Genomic DNA, 23,675 nt, shown 5'->3' with positions numbered 1-23,675 from the left:
CTTTAACAGTGTGTAGGGTATTTAGTATAACAGTAAAGTCTTTCGCTGAGTTTTCTAACAGCTGTAGCCTAAAGCATGCTGTGCATATGTGTACGGTAGTTGTTGTGATTACTTTGGCAAAATCATCTCCCATCAGGTTCTTTATTGGCTGACAGGGAGTGAAGCTGCCAATTAATGTTCTAAATGTTCGTGCTATTTCCACTGTAGATTAGAAGGATCATGAGCAAGACTTTTATATTATATATTCCTTGTCAGTGACAAAAATTTGCTTCCTTTCCCCAGAAAAATAAGACCTGTTAGAGTTAATTATTAATATTACCTTATTTTTACATATTTCTTGCTGGTGTTTTAGTTCTCAAACTCTCAGGAAGAGGAGGAAATTGATATGGACACTGTTCATGATAGTCAAGCTTTTATCTACCATCATTTGAATATGTTGGAGAGACCATCAACACCAGGTATGAATAGGTTAATTTGCAGATCACAGATAGTATATTAGTCTCAACCAGTGAAAGTGTTCTTCTGCAGCTTTTCCCCTCCGAATCACTTTAGTAAATGTTTGAGTGTTGATGAAAAGCAAATGTAGAATGGTTTCTGTGCATCTTATATGTCATTAGGTATTCAAGACTAGATCATTTAAATATATATTACTGTGTTCTGGTTGTATATTTTTGATACATTTCTTAATAAGGAAATATGTTATGCTTAGAAAAAAATGCAAATTAAAATAATAAAATAAACCGAAGTCAGAGAAACAAAGTTAGGGAGAAGAAAAATAGACCCACTCAGTGTTTTGGGAGAGTTGGTTTCTGACTGTATTAGGTTACAAAAAAACATTTTTAAATAGAAGAAAACAATAAAGCAGAAGCAAATGTATTCTAGCAACAAATGTATAGTGTGGCCAATCTGAATAAGTTATCACTGGATTACTTCTAGTAATAAAGGTACTCAGACTAGCCTCAGAGATACCCATGACTGTTTTAAACTTGAAAAGTTTCCATCTGTGACTACCTTTTTATTTCCTGTCCTTTAGACAATTATCTTGTAGAGTTCTGTTACTCCTCTTCTCTGGATTTTTACCTCTAAGTCAGTGGTCCCCAACCTTTTCCATGGGACGAGTGCCAGACGACTAGCCGCCGAGGACCGTGGCCACTGGAGAAGTAGCTGCCAAAATGCTGCCGTGAAGTGGCAACGTCAAGAGGGATCACCGCTGAAATGCCGCCATGAAGGAGTGTCATCAAGAGGCGTGCTTCTTGATGTTGCCACTTCTTGGTGGCATTTCAGCGGCTGCTTGCCCAACGGCCAGTAGATGGGTGCACATGGATGCCCCGATGGGCACTATGGCGCCCATGGGCACCGCATTCGGGACCCCTGCTCTAAGTATTATTCTTAGATATTTCTTGAAAACCTTAAGCAAAGTTCCCTACTAAACTTCCCTTCTCTGTCATTAACAGAGAGAAATTCAGTAACTGGCCAACACTAGTTAATTTTTGATTTGTCATTCTTCTAGCATGTCCCATAAACAATTACCAATATTTTTCCATAACTTTGCTGAACTCTGAAAGGTGATTTCGAATGTTTACCTTTTAAAGTATAGTATATAGAGGGGCAGTAAGCATTTAAGTGCAAGAGCAGTGTCATGGCTAGTCATAAAATTTGTAGGACTGGAAGGGGCCTCTAGTCAGGGCTATGTAATAACTAGACCATTCCTGACAGGTGTTTGTCTAACCTGTTCTTAAAAACCTCCAATGATGGAGATTCCACAGCCCCCCTAGGCAATTTGTTCTAATGCTTAATTACCCTGATAATTAGTAAGCTTTTCCTAATGTCAAACCTAAACCACCCTCGCTGCAATTTAAGCCCATTGCTTCTTTGTCCTGTCCTCAGAGGTTAACAAGAACAGTTTTCACCCTCCTCCTTTTTAACAACCTTTTTTATTCTTGAAAACTGTTATCTTGTCCTCCCTCAGTCTTCTCTTCTCCAGACTAAACAAACCCAATTTTTTCAATCTTTCCTCAGAGGTTGTGTTTTCTAGACCTTTAATCATTTTTATTGTTCTCCTCTGGACTTTCTCCAATTTGTCCACATCTTTCCCGAAATGTGGTGTCCGGAACTGGACGCAGGACTCTATCTAAGGCCTTATCAGTGTGAAGTAGGTGGAAGAATTACTTCTTCTTCAAGGGGTTGTTCATGTTCATTCAAAGTAGGTGTGTGTGTGCCGCATGCACGCCAGCCGGAAGATTTTCCCCTAGCAGGTCTCCTCGGCGTCAGTGGCCCCGGCGCAGCTGCCTCCTCCACCGTCGCCGGGCAGGGGTGTGCCATATCCAAGTTCAGCACCCCCTAGCCATGCAGCGGCGCCGGCAGCGGCTACAGTTCGGGGTCAACAGGCACTGCCCAATACGCCAAGCCGCTCACTGGCAACCCCGGTACCGGTCGCGGTGCCGCATTTAGAATCGAAACCGGCCCTGCAACCACAGTACCGTGTGCTGCAAGACCCCGAAGGACTGCATGCACCTGAGGAAGGGCCGATCCAAGTAATTTCCTCGTCTTCCTCCCTGGATGAAGCAGTCTCGGGCACAGCTGTGGCACCGGCCCTGGAGGATACTCGAATCTTCCAATAATTGCTCTGGCGAGCAGCTCAGAGCCTCGCAATTCAGGCTGAGGAAATCGAAGTGGACTTGGATCTGGTAGTAGACATCCTGGCTCCCTCAGGGCCATCCAGGGTGGCTCTCCCGTTGATCAAGACCATAGCGGATACGTCCCGCACCTTATGGCAAATGCCAGCCTCACTGGGCCCTACTGCCAAGAGAACGGAGTGGCTTTATTTCGTCCTCTGTAAAGGGCACGAACACTTGTACACCCACTCTACCCCTGGACTCCCTGGTGGTGGACGCAGCCAACCAACGGGAGGGTCAAGGATTTTAGGGGTCAACACCAAAGAACAGAGACGCCAAAAGACTCGACCTCTTTGGTAGAGAAGTGTTCTCTACGGCAGGCCTACAACTCCGTATTGCCAACCAACAGGCCAATCATAAGCCGATATGGTCATAATACATGTTCAACCATGTCCAAGTTTACAGAGCTCCTTCCCCAGGACAGAGTTTTCGGCCCTGATGGGGGAGGGGAAACTGATCTCCCGAGCCTGTCTCCAGGCTGCCCCTGATGCGGCGGACTTAGCCTCGCGCACCCTGGCCACGGGCTTGGTCATGAGGCGGGGAGCCTGGATTCAGGTCTCGGGCCTTCCCTATGAGGTCCAGCAGATCATTCAAGACCTCCCCTTGGAGGGGCAGATGCTGTTTTCAGAAAAGATGGACAAACGTCTCCATAGCCTAAAGGACTCGAGGGCCACGCTTCGTTCGCTGGGCTTGCATACCCCTGCGACCCAGCGCAGACAGTTTAGGCCGCAGGCGGCCCCACGCTCCTACCAGCCTCAGACTCGCCAGGAGCTGGGGTGCAGGCGGGGCAGAAATGGCAGGAGGCGTCACCAATGGCACCCCTCCGGCCAGGCGTCCGGTCAATCGAGACCATCATCGGGGCCTAGGCCTCCTGTTTGATGGTATGGTCGAGGGTGACCTACCTATGGAGACTATGGATCCTTCTACCCCTGCCTTTGGGTCACGTCTGTCTACCTTCTACCGTGCCTGGTCCCGAATCACGTCGGACAGCTGGGTGCTCCGCACAGTAGAGAGGGGATATTCTATCCAGTTTTCCTCCCTCCCGCCCCGCCAGCGCCTCTCCCTGTCCCTCTTCAGGGACCCATCTCACGAGCAACTTCTAATTCAAAAAGTGAAGTCCCTCATGGAGACGGGGCGGTGGAGGAAGTCCCTCGGGAGCTCAGGGGCAAAGGCTTCTACTCTCAGTATTTCCTAATACCGAAGGTAAAAGGGGGCCTGAGACCCATCCTGGACTTGCGGTGGGTGAACAAGTTCATACGAAAGCTCAAGCTCTGCATGGTCTCCCTGTCCTCGATCATTCCCTCGCTAGATCCAGGAGATTGGTATGCCGCCCTCGACTTAAAGGACACTTATTTCCACATCGCCATAATTCCCTGACACCGTCGATACCTCAGGTTCGTTGTGGCCAATGCCCATCTGCAGTTCACGGTGCTCCTGTTCGGCCTGTCAGCTGCCCCAAGGGTCTTCACGAAGTTCATGGCAGTTGTGGCAGCTTTCCTGCGCAGGCGGGGCATCCAAGTATTCACCTGCTTGGACGATTGGCTCATAAAGGGCCACATCAAGGAGCAGGTGGAGGCCCAGGTGTGGTTCATCAGGTGGACCTTTCTCAATCTCGGCCTCCTCTTGAACGAAGCCAAGTCCACCCTGTCTCCTATGCAACGAATAGAGTTCATGGGGCGGTTCTGGACTCCACCCATGCCAGAGCATACCTTCCAGAATCCAGGTTCCGCACGATTTCCGAGCTCATCCTCAGACTGCACTCACTCACTCATGCCCGTCACCCCAATCGGGGTATGGGCCACCAACAACAGATCTCCAGAGTCCTCTATCTTGGGCCATTCGCTCTAGCTGGTTCCAGGTGTAGCCCATTTTTTTGCTATCAGCCTGAAGGTCACGTCGCCAGGTATTTCTTGGACGGCCTCTTTTCCACTTGCCTTGGGGGTTCCACCGCAGTGCCTGTCTGGTGATGTTAGTTGGCTGCTTGCGTAATGTATGTCCTATCCAACCCCACCTTCTCCTTCTGATTTCTTCTCTGCTGGGAGTTGACGGGTTCTCTCCAAGAGGTGGATGTTACAGATGGTGTCTGGCCAGCGGATCTGGAGAATCCTTCTGAGGCAGCTATTAATGAAGGTCTGGATCTTCCTGATGCTTGTTTTGGTTGTCCTCCAGGTTTCAGCTCCATACAGTAGGACTGATTTCACATTGGAGTTGAACAGTCAAATTTTTATTGCCAAAGACAGCTCTCTGGAGCTCCAGATGTTCTTGAGCTGTAAAAAGGCTCCTCTTGCCTTACCAATCCTTACTTTGATGTCTGCATCTGTGCCACCCTGCTGGTTGATGATGCTTCCTAAGTAGGTGAGGACTGCACTTCTTCCAGGGGCTTCCATTCAGTGTGACTGGGTCGTTGCTGATGGAGTTAATCCTAAGGATCTTGGTCTTGTCCTTGTGAATGTTGAGGCCAACCTGTGATGACGTGGCTGCCACTACGTTGGTCTTTCTCTTGCATCTGCTGTTTACTGTGCGAAAGGAGTGCAAGGTCGTCGGCAAAGTCCAGGTCATCAATCTGGGTCCACAACATCCATGGATTCTATTCCTACGCTCGTAAGTGGATGTCTTCATAATCCAATCAATGACGAGGAGAAAGAGAAGTGGTGACAACAAGCATCCTTGTCTGACTCCAGTTTGCACCTGGAAGCTGTTAGTGAGCTGCCCTCCATGGATCACTCTACAGTGTATCCGTCATATGAGTTCTTGATCAGGTTGACCACCTTTGCTGGGATGCCATAGTGCCGAAGGAGCTTCCAGAAGGGTCTCTCGATCCCACGCTATCGAACGCTTTCTCATAGTCAACAAAGTTGACGTACAATGAGAAGTTTCACTCCAAAGACTGCTCGATGCGAAAAGCGTTGCTATCTGGTCTGTGCATGATCTGTTCTGCCAGAAACCTGCCTGTTCATCTTGTAGCTGTGGATCGACGGCATCCTTCATCTCTCTAAGAGGACTCGGTTGAAGACCTTCCTGGCACCGACAGGAATGCGATTCCTCTATAATTGGCACAGTTGTTAAGGTCTCCTTTGTTGGGGATTTGATGAGATATCCCTCTTTCCAGTCTGCCGGAATCACTTCTTCTTCTCATATCTTCTCAAGAGGGGGTACAGCATTTCCACTGAAGCATCCAGGTCTGCTTTCAGGGCCTCTGCTGGGATATCATCACGTCCAGCCGCCTTCCTATTCTTCATCATGGTGATGGCTTTTCTGATCTCATCTCTGGTTGGTTTATCGCAATTAATTGGGAGGTCCTCGTTGGCTGGGTTGATATCTGGTGGATTTGGTGGTTCTGGTCTGTTCAGGAGTTCCTCAAAGTGCTCCGCCCATCTGTTCATCTGTTGTTCTATTCCTGTTATAGACTTTCCCTGCTTGTTTTTAACGGGATGTTTTGGCTTGCTGAACTTTCCAGACAGTTGCTTGGTAGTATCATACAGCTGTTTCATGTTACCGCTGTATGCTGCCTGCTCCGCTTCTGCTGCCAGTTCATCCATAGACTCTCTCTTGTCTTTCCTAATATTCCTCTTCACTACTCTGTGGGCTTCAGCATACTCTTTTTGAGCTTTGGCCTTTGCTGCTCTAGTCCTGCTGTTGTTGACTGCTGCCTTCTTCTTCGTCTTTCTGTCTCTATCTTGGTCAAGGTCTCTGCTGTGATCCACTCTTTCTGCTGGTGTGTTTCTTAATTCCAAAGCACTTCCTGGCATACTGACCTAAGTGTGTGTCTCACTTTCTGCCATCTGTTTAGTACACTGTCTTCCTTTTCCTCAGACCGATCCTGTAATACTGAAAACTTATTCTTCAGCGTCAGTCCAAAATCTTCCTTGGTCTTATGGTCCTTCAGAAGGCTGACGTTGTACTTCACTCTTCTGTCTGACGCATCTATCCAGTTCTTCTTCAGCTTCAGCTTCAATCTGGCCACCACTAAGTGATGGTCGGACGCTGCGTCTGCTCCTCTTCTAACTCTAACGTCCTGCAAGGATCTTCTGAACTTCTTGCTAATGCAGACGTGGTGATCTGATTTTCTGTCGTGCCTGCTGGTGACACCCAGGTACTCTTGTGGATCCGCTTATGAGGAAAGATGCTACCTCCTATGACCAGGTTGTTAAGTGCACACAGATCCACAAATCTCTCTCCATTCTCACTCATCTCTCCCAGAGCATGGGTCCCCATGACTTGTTCGTATCCTGTGTTGTCAGATCCAATTTTGGCATTAAAGTCTCCCATAAGGATGATGATGTCTTTGTCTGGAGAATCTCTAATATTTCTGGAGTCTGTTGTAAAAATAATCTTTGTCCTCCTCTTCGCTGTCATTAGTTGGAGCGTAGCACTGAACAACATTCATCTTAATCCTCTTCATTTTAGTTCTGAAGGATGCTGTGATGATCCTGGGACTGTGTGCCTCCCAACCAATCAGTGCTCTCTGCGCCTGCTTGGACAACATAAAGCCTACTTCCTGTGTGTGGGGTGCATCCTCTCTTCATGTCCTGAATACAGCAACAGCTCTCCTGTCAACACTCGTCTCTTCCAGCTTGCGTCCATCTTGTCTCGCTAATGCCTAATAGGATCAGGTTGTTGCTCCTCATCTCTGCTGCAACCTGTGCCACCTTTCCTGACATCGTACATGGTCCTCACGTTCCATGTGCCTATGGTAATCTCCTGGTTGCAAGAAGGGTAATCGCTTAGTGGCTTCCTCATGGCTTTCACCACCCAGCGTCATGCATCTTCGAGTTGAAGACCCTTCTTTTTCCAGGGTAAAAGTCTCTGTTGTCTCTATTGTTGGCGTTTCTGTAGCAGGATGATTTTTTTACGGGGTGGAGTTGCTAGCCCCACGCCCAACCCTCCTCCTTTACCCTGACTTGGGACAGGCAGATGGCCCCAAAGGACATCTCTGGTGGAGTTATCCTCGGACTGCAACGTGCCCCGATTACCACGGCACGGATCTGCCTCCAGCTGTTGGGTCACATGGTGGCGTGCACCTATGTGGTAAACCATGCTAGACTCCGGCTTCGCCCGCTACAGTCCCTGATTAGCAACAGTGTACCGCCCGGCCAGGGACCCCTTGGATTCAGTGGTGTCCATTCCCCACTTGGTGCTAAGCTCGCTACAGTGGTGACTCAGCCCACAGAAAGTGTGAATGGGTGTCCCCTTTGCTGCCCCTCAATCCTCCCTCTCCCTGGTAACAGATGCCTCGGATCGGGGTTGGGGAGCGCACCTGGAAAACCTCAGGACACAGGGCTTCTGGTCACCAGAGGACCTCGAGTTCCATATCAATGTCAGGGAGCTGAAGAGCGGTTTGCCTGGCTTGTTTGACCTTCCGGTCCCATCTGGCTGGCAGATGTGTTTCAGTCTTCTCGGACAACACATCGGCGGTCTTTTATATCGACAAACGGGTGTGCACGCTCCTCTCCCTTGTGCAGGGAAGCCCTTGCGTTGTGGGATTTCTGCGTCCACAATGCTACCCACCTGACGGTGTTCTACGTTCCGGGGGAGCAGAACGGCCAGGCGGACACCCTCAGCCACTCATTCCGGGGTCACGAGTGGTCCCTCTGATGGGATGTGGTACTCTCAATCTTCCAGCTCTGGGGCTTTCCTCAGTTAGACCTGTTCACCTCGAGGGAAGACAGAAAGTGCCGACGATTCTGCTCCCTTCTGGGCCGCAGTCAGGGGTCTCTGTCGGACGCCTTCCTCCAGTCTTGGGAGGTCAGTCTGCTCTACGCCTTTCCTCCAATCCCCCTGATACACAGGGTGATTTTGAAGATCCGCAGGGTCCACACATGGGTAATCCTGATAGCTCCAGCATGGCCACGCCAACATTGGTATGCGTCACTCCTGCACATGTCCGTTCAGGCGCCCCTGATGCTGCCCCTGCTTCTGGACCTGATCACGCAGGACCAGGGCTCCCTCCACCACCCGAACCTGGAATCTGTCCACCTCACAACCTGGATGCTCCATGACTGAACTCGATGGAGATGCAGTGCTCCCAGCAGGTCAGACTAGTGCTGCTCAGTAGTAGGAAACCATCAACTAGAGCCACCTACCTGGCCAAATTGAAGCGCTTCTCCATATGGTCGGGTCAGCGAGGTCACAATCCACTGGAGGTCCCAATCCCTATTAACCTAGACTATTTTTGCTCCACCTCAGACAACTGGGCCTCTCCCTCTCCTCAATTCGTGTTCACTTGGCGGCCATCCAGGAGAGGGGGGTACCTCGTTGTTTGCGAACCCGCTGGTCGGGCGTTTCCTCAAGGGTATGGACAGGCTATTTCCGCATGTTCGTCAGCTGGCTCCTGCCTGGGACCTGAATCTGGTCCTCTCTGCCCTCTCGGGACCTCCCTTTGAGCCCCTGGCTTCATGCTCCCTGTTGTACTTGTCATAGAAGACCGCCTTCCTGGTGGCAATCACCTCAGCCAGGAGGGTGTTGGAGCTCAGGGTGTTAACATCTGAGCCCCCATACACTGTCTTTTATAAGGACAAGGTCCAACTTAGACCTCACCTGGCCTTCCTCCCCAAGGTCGTCTCACAGTTCCACATGGGACAAGATATCTTTCTGCCGGTGTTTTATCCGAAACCACACTCTTCCAGTGAGGAGCAGAGGTTACATTCCCTGGATGTCCGCAGGGCCTTGGCCTTTTACATTGAGCGTACCAAGCCGTTCAGACGCTCGACTCAGCTCTTCATCGCAGTGGCGGATAGGATGAAAGAGCTCCCAGTCTTCTGTCAGCGAATCTCTTCATGGATTGCGACAGCATCCGAGAATGCTACTGCATAGCTAAGACCCCTGTCCTTCCGGTCACAGCCCACTCCACTATGGCACAGGCCTCCTCTGCGGCATTCCTGGCTCAGGTCCCGACTCAGGAGATTTGTAGAATGACCACGTGGTCCTGCATCCACACATTCTTGTTGCACTGTGCCATCACACACCAGGCTAGGGATGATGCAGACTTCAGTCATGCAGTACTCCAGTCAGCAGTGAACTCCGACCCCACCACCTGGGTTCAGGCTTGTGAGTCACCTGCTTGGAATGGACATGAACAACCACTCGAAGAAGGAAAAACGGTTACCTACCTTTTAGTAACTGTTGTTCTTTGAGATGTGTTGTTCATGTCCATTCCCATACCCACCCTCCTGCCCCTCTGTCGGAGTGCCGGCAAGAAGGAACTGAGGGGGTGGACGGTCGGCGGGCCCCTTTATAGGGCGCCGTAGTGGTGCCACTCCAGGGGGTGCCAGGGCCGACCCTACAGACACTGCTAGGGGAAAATCTTCCAGCTGGTGTACATGCGGTATGCACGCACCTGCTTGGAATGGACATGAACAACACATCTCGATGAACAACAGTTACTATAAGGTGGTTAACTGTTTTTTCTCATGTTTTGCTTACAAGACTCCTGCTAATACATCTGTGATGGAGTGTACCAGGCCCTTTGAGGCTCCCTGCTGGAGGCCTCGTAGTCCTACCACACCCTGCCCCAGGAAAGGAGCAGTAAAGGTGGGTCCTTCAGGCCTGCCTACAAAAGCTGCAGGGAAGCATCCAATCAGAGCTCAGCAGCTCAGATAAAAGAAGCTGCAGGGCCTGAGCAGTTGCGTTACTGGCTGGGACCAGAAGGGTTAGGTAGGACTGGAAGGCTGTAAAACTCTCCAGGCAAGGAGGCCTGGGAAAGACCCTGCTCAATCAGGGAACAGACAGAGAACTTCACCTGTGGTAAGGGTGAAGTGGAAAGGGCTACGTGGGAAGTGGTCCAGGGAGTGCAGCAACAGCAACTATCAAAAGGAAGCAGCATGTGGTGTTACTGTGGGGTCCCTGGGTTGGGACCCAGAGTTGTGGGGGTGGGCCCAGGTCCCACCACTAACTACTGGCAGAGTGGCCAAAGCCCTGAATAGGGGACAAGTGTTGTTTAGAAGCCCAAGAAAGGGGCTAGAATTTTAAGGGGTCAAGGACAGATCTGAAGATCCTAGAGAGGAGCCAAGTATTTGTTGAAACCCCCCAGAAGGGGACTGAACTTGAGAGGTGACCTGGCTGGAGGGGAGAGCTGGGTCAGTGAGAACTGCTGGGAAAAAAAGTCTGCAGGGATGAAGGCCTGGTGGCACTGCTCTGTGACAGGACAGGGACAGACTTAAAGCTAGCCCAGAAGGGGCTGATAACTGAGCCCAGAGACAGGCCTGCAACACCAGTAAGGGGTCAGAGACAGGCCCTGTTGGACCTTTTACCCCAAAAGAGGTTAGTTTATGCATATTAACTGGGTGACTTAGCCAGAGGGCTGAACCATAGAAGACCTGCCTGATGAGGGCAATGACCAACAGGGGGTGCCAAGAAAAGGAAAGAGTACAAGTTTGCACCTGGCCGCCAGGAGGCGCTTGACGAGACGTGAGTGCACACCATCACAACATCCCAGAATCATGTTTACTTTTTTTGCAACAGTGTTATGCTGTTGACTCATAATTAGCTTATGATCCACTATAAACCCCAGATCCCTTTCTGCAGTACTTGTCCTAGGCAGTCTTTTTCCATTTTATTTGGGTGCAATTGATTGTTGATTCCTGAGTAGAGTACTTTACATTTGTCCTTATTGGATTTCATCCTATTTTCTTGAGTCCATTTCTCCAGTTTGTCCGGATCATTTTGAATTTTAATCTTATCCTCCAAATCACTTGCAACGCCTCCCACATTCGTGTCGTCCACAAACTATAGGTATAAGCTCTATGTCATTATCTAAATCATTGATGAAGATATTGAACAGAACTGGACACTGGACCGATCCCTGTGAGACCCCTGATATGCTCTTCCATCTTGACCGTGAACCACTCTCTGGGAACAGTTTTTAAACCAGTTATGCACCCACTTTATAGTAGCTCCATCTCAGTTATATTTCCCTAGTTTGTTTATGAGAAGATCATGTGAGACAGTATCGAAAGCCTTACTAAAGTCAAAATATACTATGTCTGCCACATCCCCCCATCCACAAGGCTTGTTATCTTGTCAAAAAAGGCTATTGGGTTGGTTTGACACTATCTGATCTTGACAAATCCATGTTGACTGTTACTTATCTCTTATTATCTTCTAGGTGTTTTCAAATTGTTTGCTTGATTATTTGCTCCATTATCTTTCTGGTTACTGAAGTTAAGCTGACTGGTCTGAAATTCCCAGGGTTGTCTTTATTCTCCTTTTTATAGACTGGCATTATCCATCCCTCCTTTTCTGCTGTTATTGCAAAGTATGGTGCATGCTGGGGCATGTCAGCTACCACCAATACTCATTAGCATATGAAGCTGATCTGTTGAGTGTTAGTATTTATAACTTCTATGTGATGTTTTGCAGCGTTTCATTTTCTATTATTTTACTTACTATGGGATATAAAGTCATAAACAAGAAACTTTGCAAAACTGTGCCAAATTGTTCACAAATGGGACTTACGGGACTCTCCATCAGCCAGCTCCACGCTCTAATGTTGTTCCATATTAAGTATGCTGAGGTTCAGAATGAGTGTATTCTGAATCAGAGTAGAACGAGGACCAGTTGGCCATTACTTATATAGCTCTATAAAGGACAGAAATGTTAATTTGAGATTTATGTGCTGAATGACGCACTTAGCCCTGCTTTTTATATATTTAGCACAGATGAAATACACTTCGTTTCTTAGGTCACTGAGAAATCAAACATTATCTTTGCCTCTGAAAGTGCATGGAACTCACTTAAAAGCCTTTGAAAATCAATGTATTTTGAGACACAAGGTGGGTGAGGATTACCTAACTCACCTTGTATCTCTAATATCGTGCGACCAACACAGCTACAACTGCACTGCATATAGTACTGTATTTTGAGACAGTTTGATCTTAGCATATTTTTTCTTGTTTTCTTTTCCTTGATTTATACTGCTATTTATACTTCTAGGGACAGTTTTATTAAAAATAGTCTTTGCTTTTAAAACTTCACCTTTTTCTTCTTTTTGGTACAAACAGAGACATATGAAGTTCAGCTGAGCAATAAGGGCAGATGAGCTCAAATAATAAACAAATAAGGAAATTACATACCATATCTAAATAGAATTGCTTCCAAATGCAATTTTCTCAGTTTTCCGGAGATATCAATGAGTCTTTACAGCCAAGATTTTCAGGGGACTTTCAGAATGATTTGAATTATTGCAGGACTGGCACAGAGTAAGCATACTTCAACTGTTGATGGTGTTGAAATGGCTTTTGATGGAGGTGATAAAATAGAGCGTCTTATTAGTAGATATCAGGGCTCTTATGTCATCTCCAAACCAAGGTACCCTGAAAAAATAGTGAGGTCTTAGTCGATACACAGTCTCTCCTCTCAGAGCTGTTGGTCAGACTGACATCAGCTCTTACAAAACGTTAGGGAATAGCCAAACACAGTTCTAGCTTTGTAAATAGCATCTGGAAAGAGAGAGTTTGTGCTGGCTTTGAATGCTGCCATATCTATTTGTGAGTAATATTCAGCATGCTTTTTGATTGATTTCCCCACAGGATAATAAATTGGACTTAAACACAAATTTCTCAATGTTACTGTCTTTTACAGAAAACCATGTAAATTTAATTTTCTTTATTATATTACTGTTTTCAAGCTGTCTGTTGCATCCTTTTACCCATAAAGGTGGCCCTATGAGGTCAGGATTAAGACCCACAACCAGGATAGTAAAGGGAGGCTTGCACTACAGCTGGTTATTCTGTGAAAAAATAGGATTTCAGTGTTTAATGCTATAATTAATTACAGCACCTTTCATAGTTCAGCTTCACTTGGAAAATGTTTTCAAACATATGTTAAAAATGCCCTGAATACAATAATGATTTTTATGCTGTTCAACCATGAATGCTTCTATGCATCTTACAAGAAGTAATTAAATGCTGAAAATTCAAGTATGTGAACTATCTTTTAAACTTGCTGTTATGTTAATTATAGTTCTTCCCTAAGTACAGCAGCTTTGAGAGACTCAACAGAAGCCTTTTCTGAGCATCTGAAGTCATTCAAGATCAGATTTCTAATATGAAAAACAGAATTTTTATTTGCTATTAAATCATCAAGAACAGTGGCAATGTTCCACCGTCAGTCTTAAAAGATCACAAAAATTTCAAGACTTTGCTCTCGTTCTTTCTAATGTAAACACCAGCCTTCATGTCACATTTAAGACTGCAGAGTGACTAATACACTATATTTCACAGATGAATTTGGTGAAATAGAAAAGTGTCCTTTGTATTAGGTAGTCCTTTCAGTCGGATTAACTTTTACATCAGACAAGCTTAAAATAGAATCTATTTACTTTCCTATTTCACTTCTCTTAAAGTGTAGTCATACTCTAAAATCAGTCACTGTAAAAATTGTATCACAGGATTGCACATTTGTGTCAGTGATTCCAGATAATTTTTTTTTCACTTTACTTATAAACTGAAGTAAATAAGTTTATAAGTAAAACATTTTTTTCCCCTAAATGTGACCCCCTGTGCATTCAGTCTGGGTTCAGCTTTTCTGGCTCAGCACATCATCACCCATAATAATTAGAACTTTAGTTAACCGTCCTTTTCACAATGTACAATAGTATGCTGTTTAGTTTCTCTTAGTTACATTGACTCTGCAAAAATAAAAAGTAAATAAGCAGATGAGATTCAGAAAGCATAAAAGGAGCATATCTGTTGAGTAACAAGTAATTTCTATGTGCTGGTAGTTACTTTCCTGACATCACAACACTTTAAGTAGGTGTAGCAATGATCAGAAAAGGCACGCCCTGTTGGAAAAACATCATAAGTTCTATTGACTCCCTCACTTCTTCAGAATAATAAAAATGGCCCCTCTGCTGTTCTTGTAAACCACTGTTTTCCTATCCAGTGGCCCACATAAGTTCTACCTACAGGCTGTGTGATAGAAACCTAGTCACCACGTTACATTTAGTGATCTTGAACCTTCATTTATATTTTTCCCCATTCTTGTTTATCACCAGTATAACAGTTCAGAACATGGTTCATTTAGCTAGAAAATGAAAAGTTGCTGGAATTATTTGAAACTTGTGACAGAATGGAGCAAATATTGTCTCAAAGTATAGAAGGAAAGTACTTTAGCTATATCTTTAAATAATGCATTTATGACAATATACTTGAGTCTGTGGTAAGAACTACAAATCTCTGCACTGTAACAAATTATCTATTGAAGATCAGTTTGATGTACAAATTCAACATAACATGGCTGCATATGTACAGACACCATGGTTATCAGTGGAAATTCAACCTGGGACCTGTATCAAGAGTACAAATGCCTGCTACTTGAGCAAAATGAATTAACTCAGGGCTTGCCGTAACAGTATGTTAGTGCACACTAACTGGGGTGTAAATTCTAGTGGGTGGGCACCAGCGTGTCGCATGCTTACTGATTTATGTGTGCCCTGCTGGCATGCGCTAACAGTTCCTTAGTGCATGTTGGTATAGCCCGTACAATGTTAAGGTGCACTAGAGAACTTTAGTGTACACTCGCAGTGTCCACACAATACACTGGTATGCACAAGAACTTACACCCCAGTTGGTGTGCACTAACACTCCATGTAGACAGACAAGCCCTCAGTCAGCTGCGAGTAAATTTATAGCATGCTGTTATAGTCACAAGGATCAGCCACTAGAGAGAGACAGGATCACCTGCACTACACCAACATACTTAACAATGCAAGTAAGTATATGCAGTAATTCTTGTTTCTCAGAACATGATAGCAGCATTGATAGAGGCTTGTTTTTGCTTAGCCTTTTTAAGCTGGAAACATTTTCTGTAATTGTGGTAGACTAGCTTTAATACATATTATCTAAGTATGCAGTATGCATGGGATAATTTTATTGTCTAAAATATGCTTGTTTCGAATCTGGTGGCTTTTAGGCTTTGAGATTCTGTTGGAGCCAGTATAGCACTGAAATAGCATAATGTATATTGGGCTAATAGCCATTCTGTCCTTCATGAAGAATTGCATTTCCAGGTACTTTAGAAGAAAGTGTGTGAAAGTTGCTATAACAATAATGTAAACATTCTAGATAAAAGTCACACTATGACTAAGACATTCATCTGTGATCTTACAGGGAGTCACAAATACATTGTGCCAGGAAGACATGTGCAGATCTCATATTCTGTTGCAACTGCTAATTTCACTGAGAGAATGATTTATTGTTCTAGGGTAATTAGAGGGGACTGGTCGGGCTTTTAGACTGACAAACTAATGTCCACACAGGTCCTCAAGGACTCTGGACCAGCTTGGCTTATTGAAAGAAATATGGCTCATTATCTTTTTCTAAATTTTAATAGAGCTATTAAACAAACAAAACATATAAAAAAATCAAGAAAACATATTACCAAACCTAAACTATTGTTAATAATACTAAACTAAAATTAAAGAAATACAACTATTAAATCAAGATAAAATTACCACATTAGTATCAATATTGGTTTGGAAATAAATAATCAAATTAGTTCAATCACCAAATTAATACAACAGGTAATTCTTATAATATTCTAAGAAGGGCTCTAAGGATGTGGCTGTCTGGTTATAAATCACAACTAAAGAATTTTACTAAGTCAGTCAAATACTGAAACCGAATGATCTAATGTCTGAACCACAACTTCAGAGTCAATTACAAAGCTTCCTCCTTAGATTTCAATTCTTGTGTGATGAGTAACCCTTTTCATCCCTCTCCTGTGCAGAGAAATTACAATACAGGCCTTAAAAGAGCTCTTTGACAAGCAGAAGTTTGCCAATCTTGTTTGGCAGTTCGCAGCTGCCAGCTTTAAATTCTTAGGGCCCACTGAAGACAAAACATGCTTTATTTCATGAGTATTTTTATGAGGCTTTGTTTTATGGCATTGAGAAACTTGGGGAACTCTCTTTCTGGTGCCTTTCTTGTGTGGACTTTATGGGTGATGCTACACAGTTGCACACATACAACCACACCCTAAGTTTATAGAATAAAAGGGTTGGGACATATCCAAGCTAATACAAACAAAAGACAAGAATGAAAATGGAAGAACACGAAAACAGGGGAATTATGAACTCTTCAGCTTTTGTGGTTTTCTGGGCTCGTATGAAATAGGAGTTGGAACTGTGGTTGAGGAGCCAGATAATGATATTGCTGACACAGCACTTCTTGTTAGTGGGTTTTCTTCGGGTGCAGGGAGAGACTGTCCAAAGACTGGCGTAGCTTTTTTGTTGATGACGTGAGTGATTAGTTTCAGGATTCTGGAAGGTCAGTCTTCTCTCAGATGGCTCATTGACCTAGAAGGCTTCTTGGCCCCACCCTTCATTCTTATGCTTTTGCGCATTGCTCACTCTGCCTTCCAGTGCCATCTTCCAAAGCGTTCTGAAAAGTCAGGTGCTATTTAGATGATCTTCAGCAAACATCAAACGGGAAAAGTCTCACTTAGGCCAGCAAGTTTAAAAAGATTTCACTTTTACATAGCACAGAGGCTGTAAGTCTGCAGTTCTCCCCAAAATATAAAAATACAGAACAGGAGACTACTTTTGAGGAAGTTGACGTGGCCTTTTCTGAGGTCTCTTGAGATATATTATGTCACCAGTTTACAGAATTTCAGCACAAAGTAAAAAATTGATTTAAATAACCCTAGCAACCTAACAGCCCCTCAACATTCATCCATCAGCAAAATTAAAAATAAATTGGACAGCTTATGACTAGATGTTGTAATTATTTTGCAAACAAAACAATTTATAATCTTTATATTGAGGAGCTAGGACATAAGTCAAACAGCTTGTTTCTGAAAGTTTTCATTTTGATGGAAAAAAGATTAAAGTTTATCAGAATAAAGCTTACCCATATTAAAATAAATGTTCAAGTTTAAAATGAAGTCTGTATTCCCATCTGTGCTACTTCTCTTGCATCATATCTCTGCAGTCTTTGTAACGTTCTGTTTGATTAACTAGGTGTTCTAGAAGTCTCATCTCATTTGGCAATTTCATCTAATTCTGCACACTTATCCAACTAGTTGGAACAGAGAAAAGCTAATAATTATGTTGGAATCTGCACACCCAGAACAAAGGAAGATGCCAAGTGGATTCTGAATTTGTATATTTTGTTTCAAAGAATGCTAGTAACCACTTCAGAAGTGAATTCATGAGCTCTCCCGCTTGTTACTGTTTTTTGCTATTATGTGGGAAACATAGGTTCAGATTCTTATTCCATGAGAGAAGAAATTGCATTGTCTCCCTGCAGCAATTCCCCTTTGACCAATATAGAAATAAAATTGATGACCTTAGAAAGAATTATTATTTAGCCCTCCTCACCCGGATTGGCAAGTCGCTAATACAGGCCTTCTGTAAGCATTAATCTTAGGGAGTCCTGGGGATGAAAAGGTGATCTTTTTGTGCAACATTGATTTCTGTCTAGGGTGGGTCAATGCCTAACGTCGATGTAGTCCTTCTAATCCCTCACAAAGGTCCATTTTACAGCTGTCTTACTTCAATCACCTGGGCAGGCTTCTTATGACACATTTATGATGCCTGTATTGACTTCAAAGCACTCTTTGGCAGTATCAAATATCATGTCTTTTGGGGAGCTGATGCTGTTGGAATTTTTGAAAAACATCTGTTGTCAATGAAGCAGCTGCGTGAAGGAAGTGAATGTTGTCAGATTCAAGGACTGTGGCACAAACTGGCTCAGTTTTGAATGTATTTAAAGAGCAGTGTATGAAAGGATTTGAGCTAGTCTAATCAGCCTTGATTTCATTTTTTTTATCACAATATACAAAGTTTTGGTGCAATCTGTGCCATCTGCGCTTATTTCAATAGTAATAATAGTCCCCAGTTGTTTTTGATGATTGCATTATGATCATCATTGGGATTCCCTTAAGTTGTTGGCAGATAAAACCATGAATATATAGGTTTTGGGGTCAACTGAAGAAGGAAAAAATTAGTGATGCCATTAATTTTGAAGTCTAACACCTAGATGGTCAGTTCAGTGATCAGTTTAGTGAAGGTCATTTTGTCGTAGTGTTTTCTTGACTTTTGAAAGATGAGCCCCTTTCTCTGGGAAATGAAGCCAGTCGTTCCCTACCATGTGGTTTTAAAGGCACATAAGTCTTAATATATACATTTTCAGTTCCTCCTTGGTTAGTCCTTAATTCTTCCTCTGCCCCTAAAGGGCACAACCCAAACTTTGGGAAATGCTGGTGTAGATCTTTTCTTACGTGCTCTGAATGGCAGTGATATAGTTGACAACATTGATATTTCAAGTATTGAAATCTGAGTTAGCACTCACTGAAATAAATGTCAGTTCACACTTCAGAACTATTGTTATGGGATAGGCTCTCTGCAAACTCAGATATTTGTTTCTGAATTGATTTTACTGGCTTTATGTTTTGAAGGCTTTCTTTGCAGTCATAAGAGCTTGAGACCTACTATTTTGAAATAAAAACAAACTCAGAAGAATAAGACAGAGACCTGACCATGTTGCACCTTTCAGCTAGTCTTTCATGCGTCTCTCATAGGGGAGCACTGACCTATCAATCGGGGACGTTTGCCATTTGCTTATCAGTATTAACATACTACCTCCGGTACTTACTCTGTTCCCTTCCCCTTCCACATTTGGAAGAATCAAAAGTATGCTTTGGCATCAGAGATGCTTTGTATGCTGTGCCATTTAGCCCTCTGAAATGCGGCATGCAGTATTAAAGGTGAGCCAGAAACAAAACCGTGGATCTGAAAATCTCTCTCCCCTACAAGTTAGTCGGTGCTGAAGTCTATAGATTGGGCTCATCCTGATACCCTCTTTATTTTAGTGTGTACTGTGATAATAGAATTGTTCATATAAATAACCTTTAACATACATGATATACTTTGCCAGTGTAACATGCAAATAAAATATTTGTATACATCATTGTGTGCATGTAAAATATTTGTGCACTGAAGGCAATGTAAACAAAAGCGTAATCTTCTTTACCCATGTTTCATGAACTAATTGGGACTGAGGAATTCATAAAATCAAAAACTTTATAAAATTGAATATCTCAAAATGGCAGTAGTAAATAAGTTGCAGTATGATGCATCATTTTCTTTTTGTCCTTCAAACCACTGAAAGCATCAACATGTGAAGGGATGCCACTGTTGTTACATGATTCTGCCACCTCCTGCTGGTTGGGAAATATGGTTCATTTAATTTGTTGTTCATAATGTTGGTGTTCTAGTATATTCTAATATCTTGAGCCAGACGTGTTCATTTTTCATTGTGCTATAGGTTCACTACAGTGAGTATTTCAGCATGCTTGCAGCTTGGAGGCAGAAATCATGCTGTTCTAGATGCCTAAAAAGAAGCTAGAATTTAAAGGGATGGGTTCAGGACGTGGAAGTAGATTCAGAGGGGAGGTCTTTTGAGAGATTTAAGATTATTAGAAATAAAGAATTGTTACAGGTTTAGTCATGAAGCAGTCTCTTATATTTTTGCAGTAAACTGGCAAGTGGCCTACAGATCTGGATTGCAACTATCCAGGGTAGAGTAAAAAGTGATGTGGCTAATATGCATTAAGGTCAGCAATTAATGTCTTAGTGTGTGCATGTCATGTATATACCATAATAGAGTTAATAGTACATCAGAAATTAAAGTTGCTTTGAATTGTGATGTTAAATGGTTTTATTTGATAACAGATGTAGTAAGGTATGTATTATTCTGCTGAGTTCAGGACTAAAGTTTGTAAAATGTTCATAGATTCATAGAATTTAAGCCCAGAGGAACCACTGTGGTCATCTGATCTGACATCCTGCATAACATAAGCAATTTAATTTCACCCAGTAATTCCTGCATCAAGCCCGTATCTAGGGGTCGAGCTAGACCATGCTTTTTAGAAAGGATTCGAGTCTTTAGGTAATGGAGAATCAAATCATAACCCAGGGTAAATTGTTCTGATGATTAATTATCCATTCTTACTGTTAAGAATTTGCACTTTATTCCTAGCCTGCTTCAATAAGCTTCAGCTTCCAGACATTAGATCTTATGGGCTTTTTTCTGCTAGTTTAAAAACCAGTGTATTATCTGTAATCTTCTCTCATGTAGGTACTTATAGGTGGTGATCAAATCACCTCTTAATCTTTTCTTGGATATACTAAATAGATTGAGCTTTTTTAAGTCTTTCTCTATGATTGTCATTCATATTGAGAGAAAATACCAAGTTGGTTCCTGAAATGTTTTGTCTTCTAAGAAAACTGGAGTACCAAGACAGAGGCAGTTACACTGAGTTTTGCCTTTGCAGTGGGTAGAGAGCAAATCATGGTTCCCTGGGAAGACCAATCTGCAATATTTTTCCAATTCTGTAAAATGCTACAGATAAAAGAAAAATTCAGAATATAGAACAGACTTGTGTTGTGAAACAGACCTGTATCTACTTGGAGGTCTTATTCCTGTATTGCTTAAAATCCTAATTTGTAAAGAACATTTGTATCCTATTATTATAACTTGGATTTTTGTTTATTTAAGATGACAAACTTTGAATGTTTGTATTATTCAGAAGAGAGGAAATGCTTGAGTGTTAAATAATTTATTTTGAAAAATCAGCTTATTTCCACTGTTCAGCATCAAAAAAATCCATCTTTGTGTACAGAGCCTAATGTTTGACATCAGCCCATACAGGAAATTTAACTTCTTAATAGTACCAATCATTAGTTTGATTATTGTGGTCCATTATCTATTGTTATATCCAGAATTTTTCATGAGCACTCTAGTTGTTCACTGCATACATTTTATCAAGTTTTTGAACTTTTATGTTGGAAAATTGGTGTCTTGAAATTGGTATGTTTGCAGTTCCTTAGCTGTATAGTCACTTGTCATCTGGGATACATTTATACCATTTGAAGCAAGGAGTAGCACATCCCACCTACACTGCTAAGAACTAAGTCTACCATGTGGAAACTGTCAGTGTGCTTATAGGCTTGTCTAGGAATACCAGAAGGTAATGGCACCAGTGTACTAACAGAGTGTATTAGAATGCTAAATATGATGGGAGACATGTAGATACTAGCTTATATTTCAGCAACAGCTTTTTTGATGTTAAATTATGAGTTAATAATTTATCACAATGTAAAAATTGAAATTCCAATTGTATCTTTGTCTTAGGTAAAGAACAGTCTTCACTAGAGCTGAACATGCTTCCAGTGCCAGTAACTCCACTCTCTGTGTTCAGCAAAGAATCCAATTCCTCAAAACACAGTGATCATCACCACCACCACCACCATGAGCACAAGAAAAAGAAGAAAAAGCATAAACATAAGCATAAGCATAAACATAAACATGACAGCAAAGAAAAAGAGAAGGAGCCCTTCACTTTCTCCAACAGCCCAGCCAGCGGACGGTCCATTCGCTCTCCATCACTTTCGGACTGAAGTGAGCACTTCTAGAACTCAACCCAGAGCATTCACAGAGCATTTAGAAGGATGTATATAACTAAAGTCTCTATCTTTTTCTATGAAAATAGGAAAGCATGAATTGCCTTAGCAATTCAGAAACTGTGTCACAATGCAAATTTGAAACATTCTATTTGTATATTCAGGAGTTGAACTGAATTGGATTCAAAAAAATATTTTATGGTTCTGAGTCAAATTCTTTTCCCCTGTTCTTTCTCCCCAGCTCCCACTCATTTTCCCTTTTAAACAAAGAAAACATCTCTTTATATAAGGACCCCATGTCTACTGGCAACCCCCTGAACATCATGCTGTCCATGTGTACTGCCAGACTCAATTATGTTTTATGCCTTTGATGAATGTTACGAGGCAAAGTATGTTTTAAACAGAAGCCAACTGCCAGACCTCTGATGAAGCACTGTTTCCAAGACAGTATTGTATAACCAAGCATAGACCTCCTGAGAAGACAAAGGCTTTCCTATAATCTTCTTCAGTTGAGCTATTTCTTGCTTTAACCATTGCAGTGTAATGTCAGAGTTTTAAAAATAGTACATAGAATATTTGCCTTTTTCAGATACTAAACTCTTAAAGTTCCAAGCTTCTTTTAAGCTGCAGATTTTTATTATGGACACGACCCTTTGAATATAATCACATTCTGCAATTATGTTTCTGTAATTTTAGCAGAAAAACTTAATGCATGTTTTGCCCTTAATCAGGCTTTTAAAATACAATAAAATTTGTAAATTATTTTGGCAAAGGCAGTTTTTTCATTAAGTAAGATGAAATTGGAAAAAATGACTTTTGCTGAAATTAAAAACATTTTGGAAATCTGTATACATTAAAAAATATACTCCTGTTAAAGTGAATTTACTTGGGAAGTATCTACAATGTCAGTTCATGAATCTACAGGAAAAAATATATTACTGCATTAACCTAGGTCTGAGACTTTAAAAGTTGAGTGAATTCAGATGTCTTTAGCGGTGATTTATGCAGTCTGGTTATGCTAATTCACTCAGCCAATATTTTGTTTTAAAACTTCAGTTTTTTAAATTTTTGGCAATACAAGTAAAACCACTGCTTCTTTTTATATTTTCTCCTTAGTTGTACGTAGAGGTAGGGTTTTTTGTTGTTTTTATTTTCATGTACCAGTTTATTACTGTTGGGTGGATTTTGCATCTTATTCAGCTTTCTGTTATAAAATGGTTGTATTTAGGTTAAATATTTTATTTTCAAATGTTTTTGTTAAAGGACTCCTAAGAGAATGAATGATGCTACATCAAGGAAAAAAGTGTTCAAAAATGCCCAAGAAGGATTTTTTTAAAAACCAGCCTGTTTCCCCCCTACCTCTCCTGTCCAATAAACACTTTTATATGAAATACCTGCTGTTGGATCTTGTCATATTTTTGATGTGTGCCTTTGAACAGAAACAAATTATCTGCATTCTATAGGAAAACAGTGCATCAAGAAGCAGGAGGTAAGAAGGAAAAAGCAGACAATCCTTAATGTGGGTTGCTTTTAGGCCTTACTTATGAGACTTTAAAATTATATTGCTGTTACAGGCTTTGGAGAGCTGGCGTTGTAAA

The 23,675-nt window shown here is 42.8% G+C and overlaps 1 protein-coding gene across 2 annotated transcripts in view; it reads left to right on the top strand.

The window, feature by feature from the left end:
* TAF2 (TATA-box binding protein associated factor 2) overlaps window positions 1–23,473 on the top strand; it is a 117,673-nt gene extending 94,200 nt beyond the window's left edge. The window contains exons 25-26 of one of the 2 annotated variants that reach the window (XM_075063202.1): window positions 353–458; window positions 21,809–23,473. In XM_075063202.1, the coding sequence (XP_074919303.1) occupies window positions 353–458; window positions 21,809–22,074 (372 nt within the window). In that variant the 3' untranslated portion in view covers window positions 22,075–23,473. Of the gene's footprint in view, window positions 1–352; window positions 459–20,148; window positions 20,250–21,808 lie in introns of those variants that run through there. The other variant, XM_075063203.1, reaches the window with a different exon arrangement.
* The last annotated feature ends 202 nt before the right edge of the window (window positions 23,474–23,675 follow it).

The sequence above is a fragment of the Chelonoidis abingdonii genome, chromosome 2, assembly GCF_003597395.2.
Source record: "Chelonoidis abingdonii isolate Lonesome George chromosome 2, CheloAbing_2.0, whole genome shotgun sequence".
In the NCBI taxonomy this organism is placed as follows: domain Eukaryota; kingdom Metazoa; phylum Chordata; order Testudines; family Testudinidae; genus Chelonoidis; species Chelonoidis abingdonii.
The sequence above is the reverse complement of the archived record's forward strand: the minus strand, read 5'-3'. Positions and strand labels throughout refer to the sequence as shown.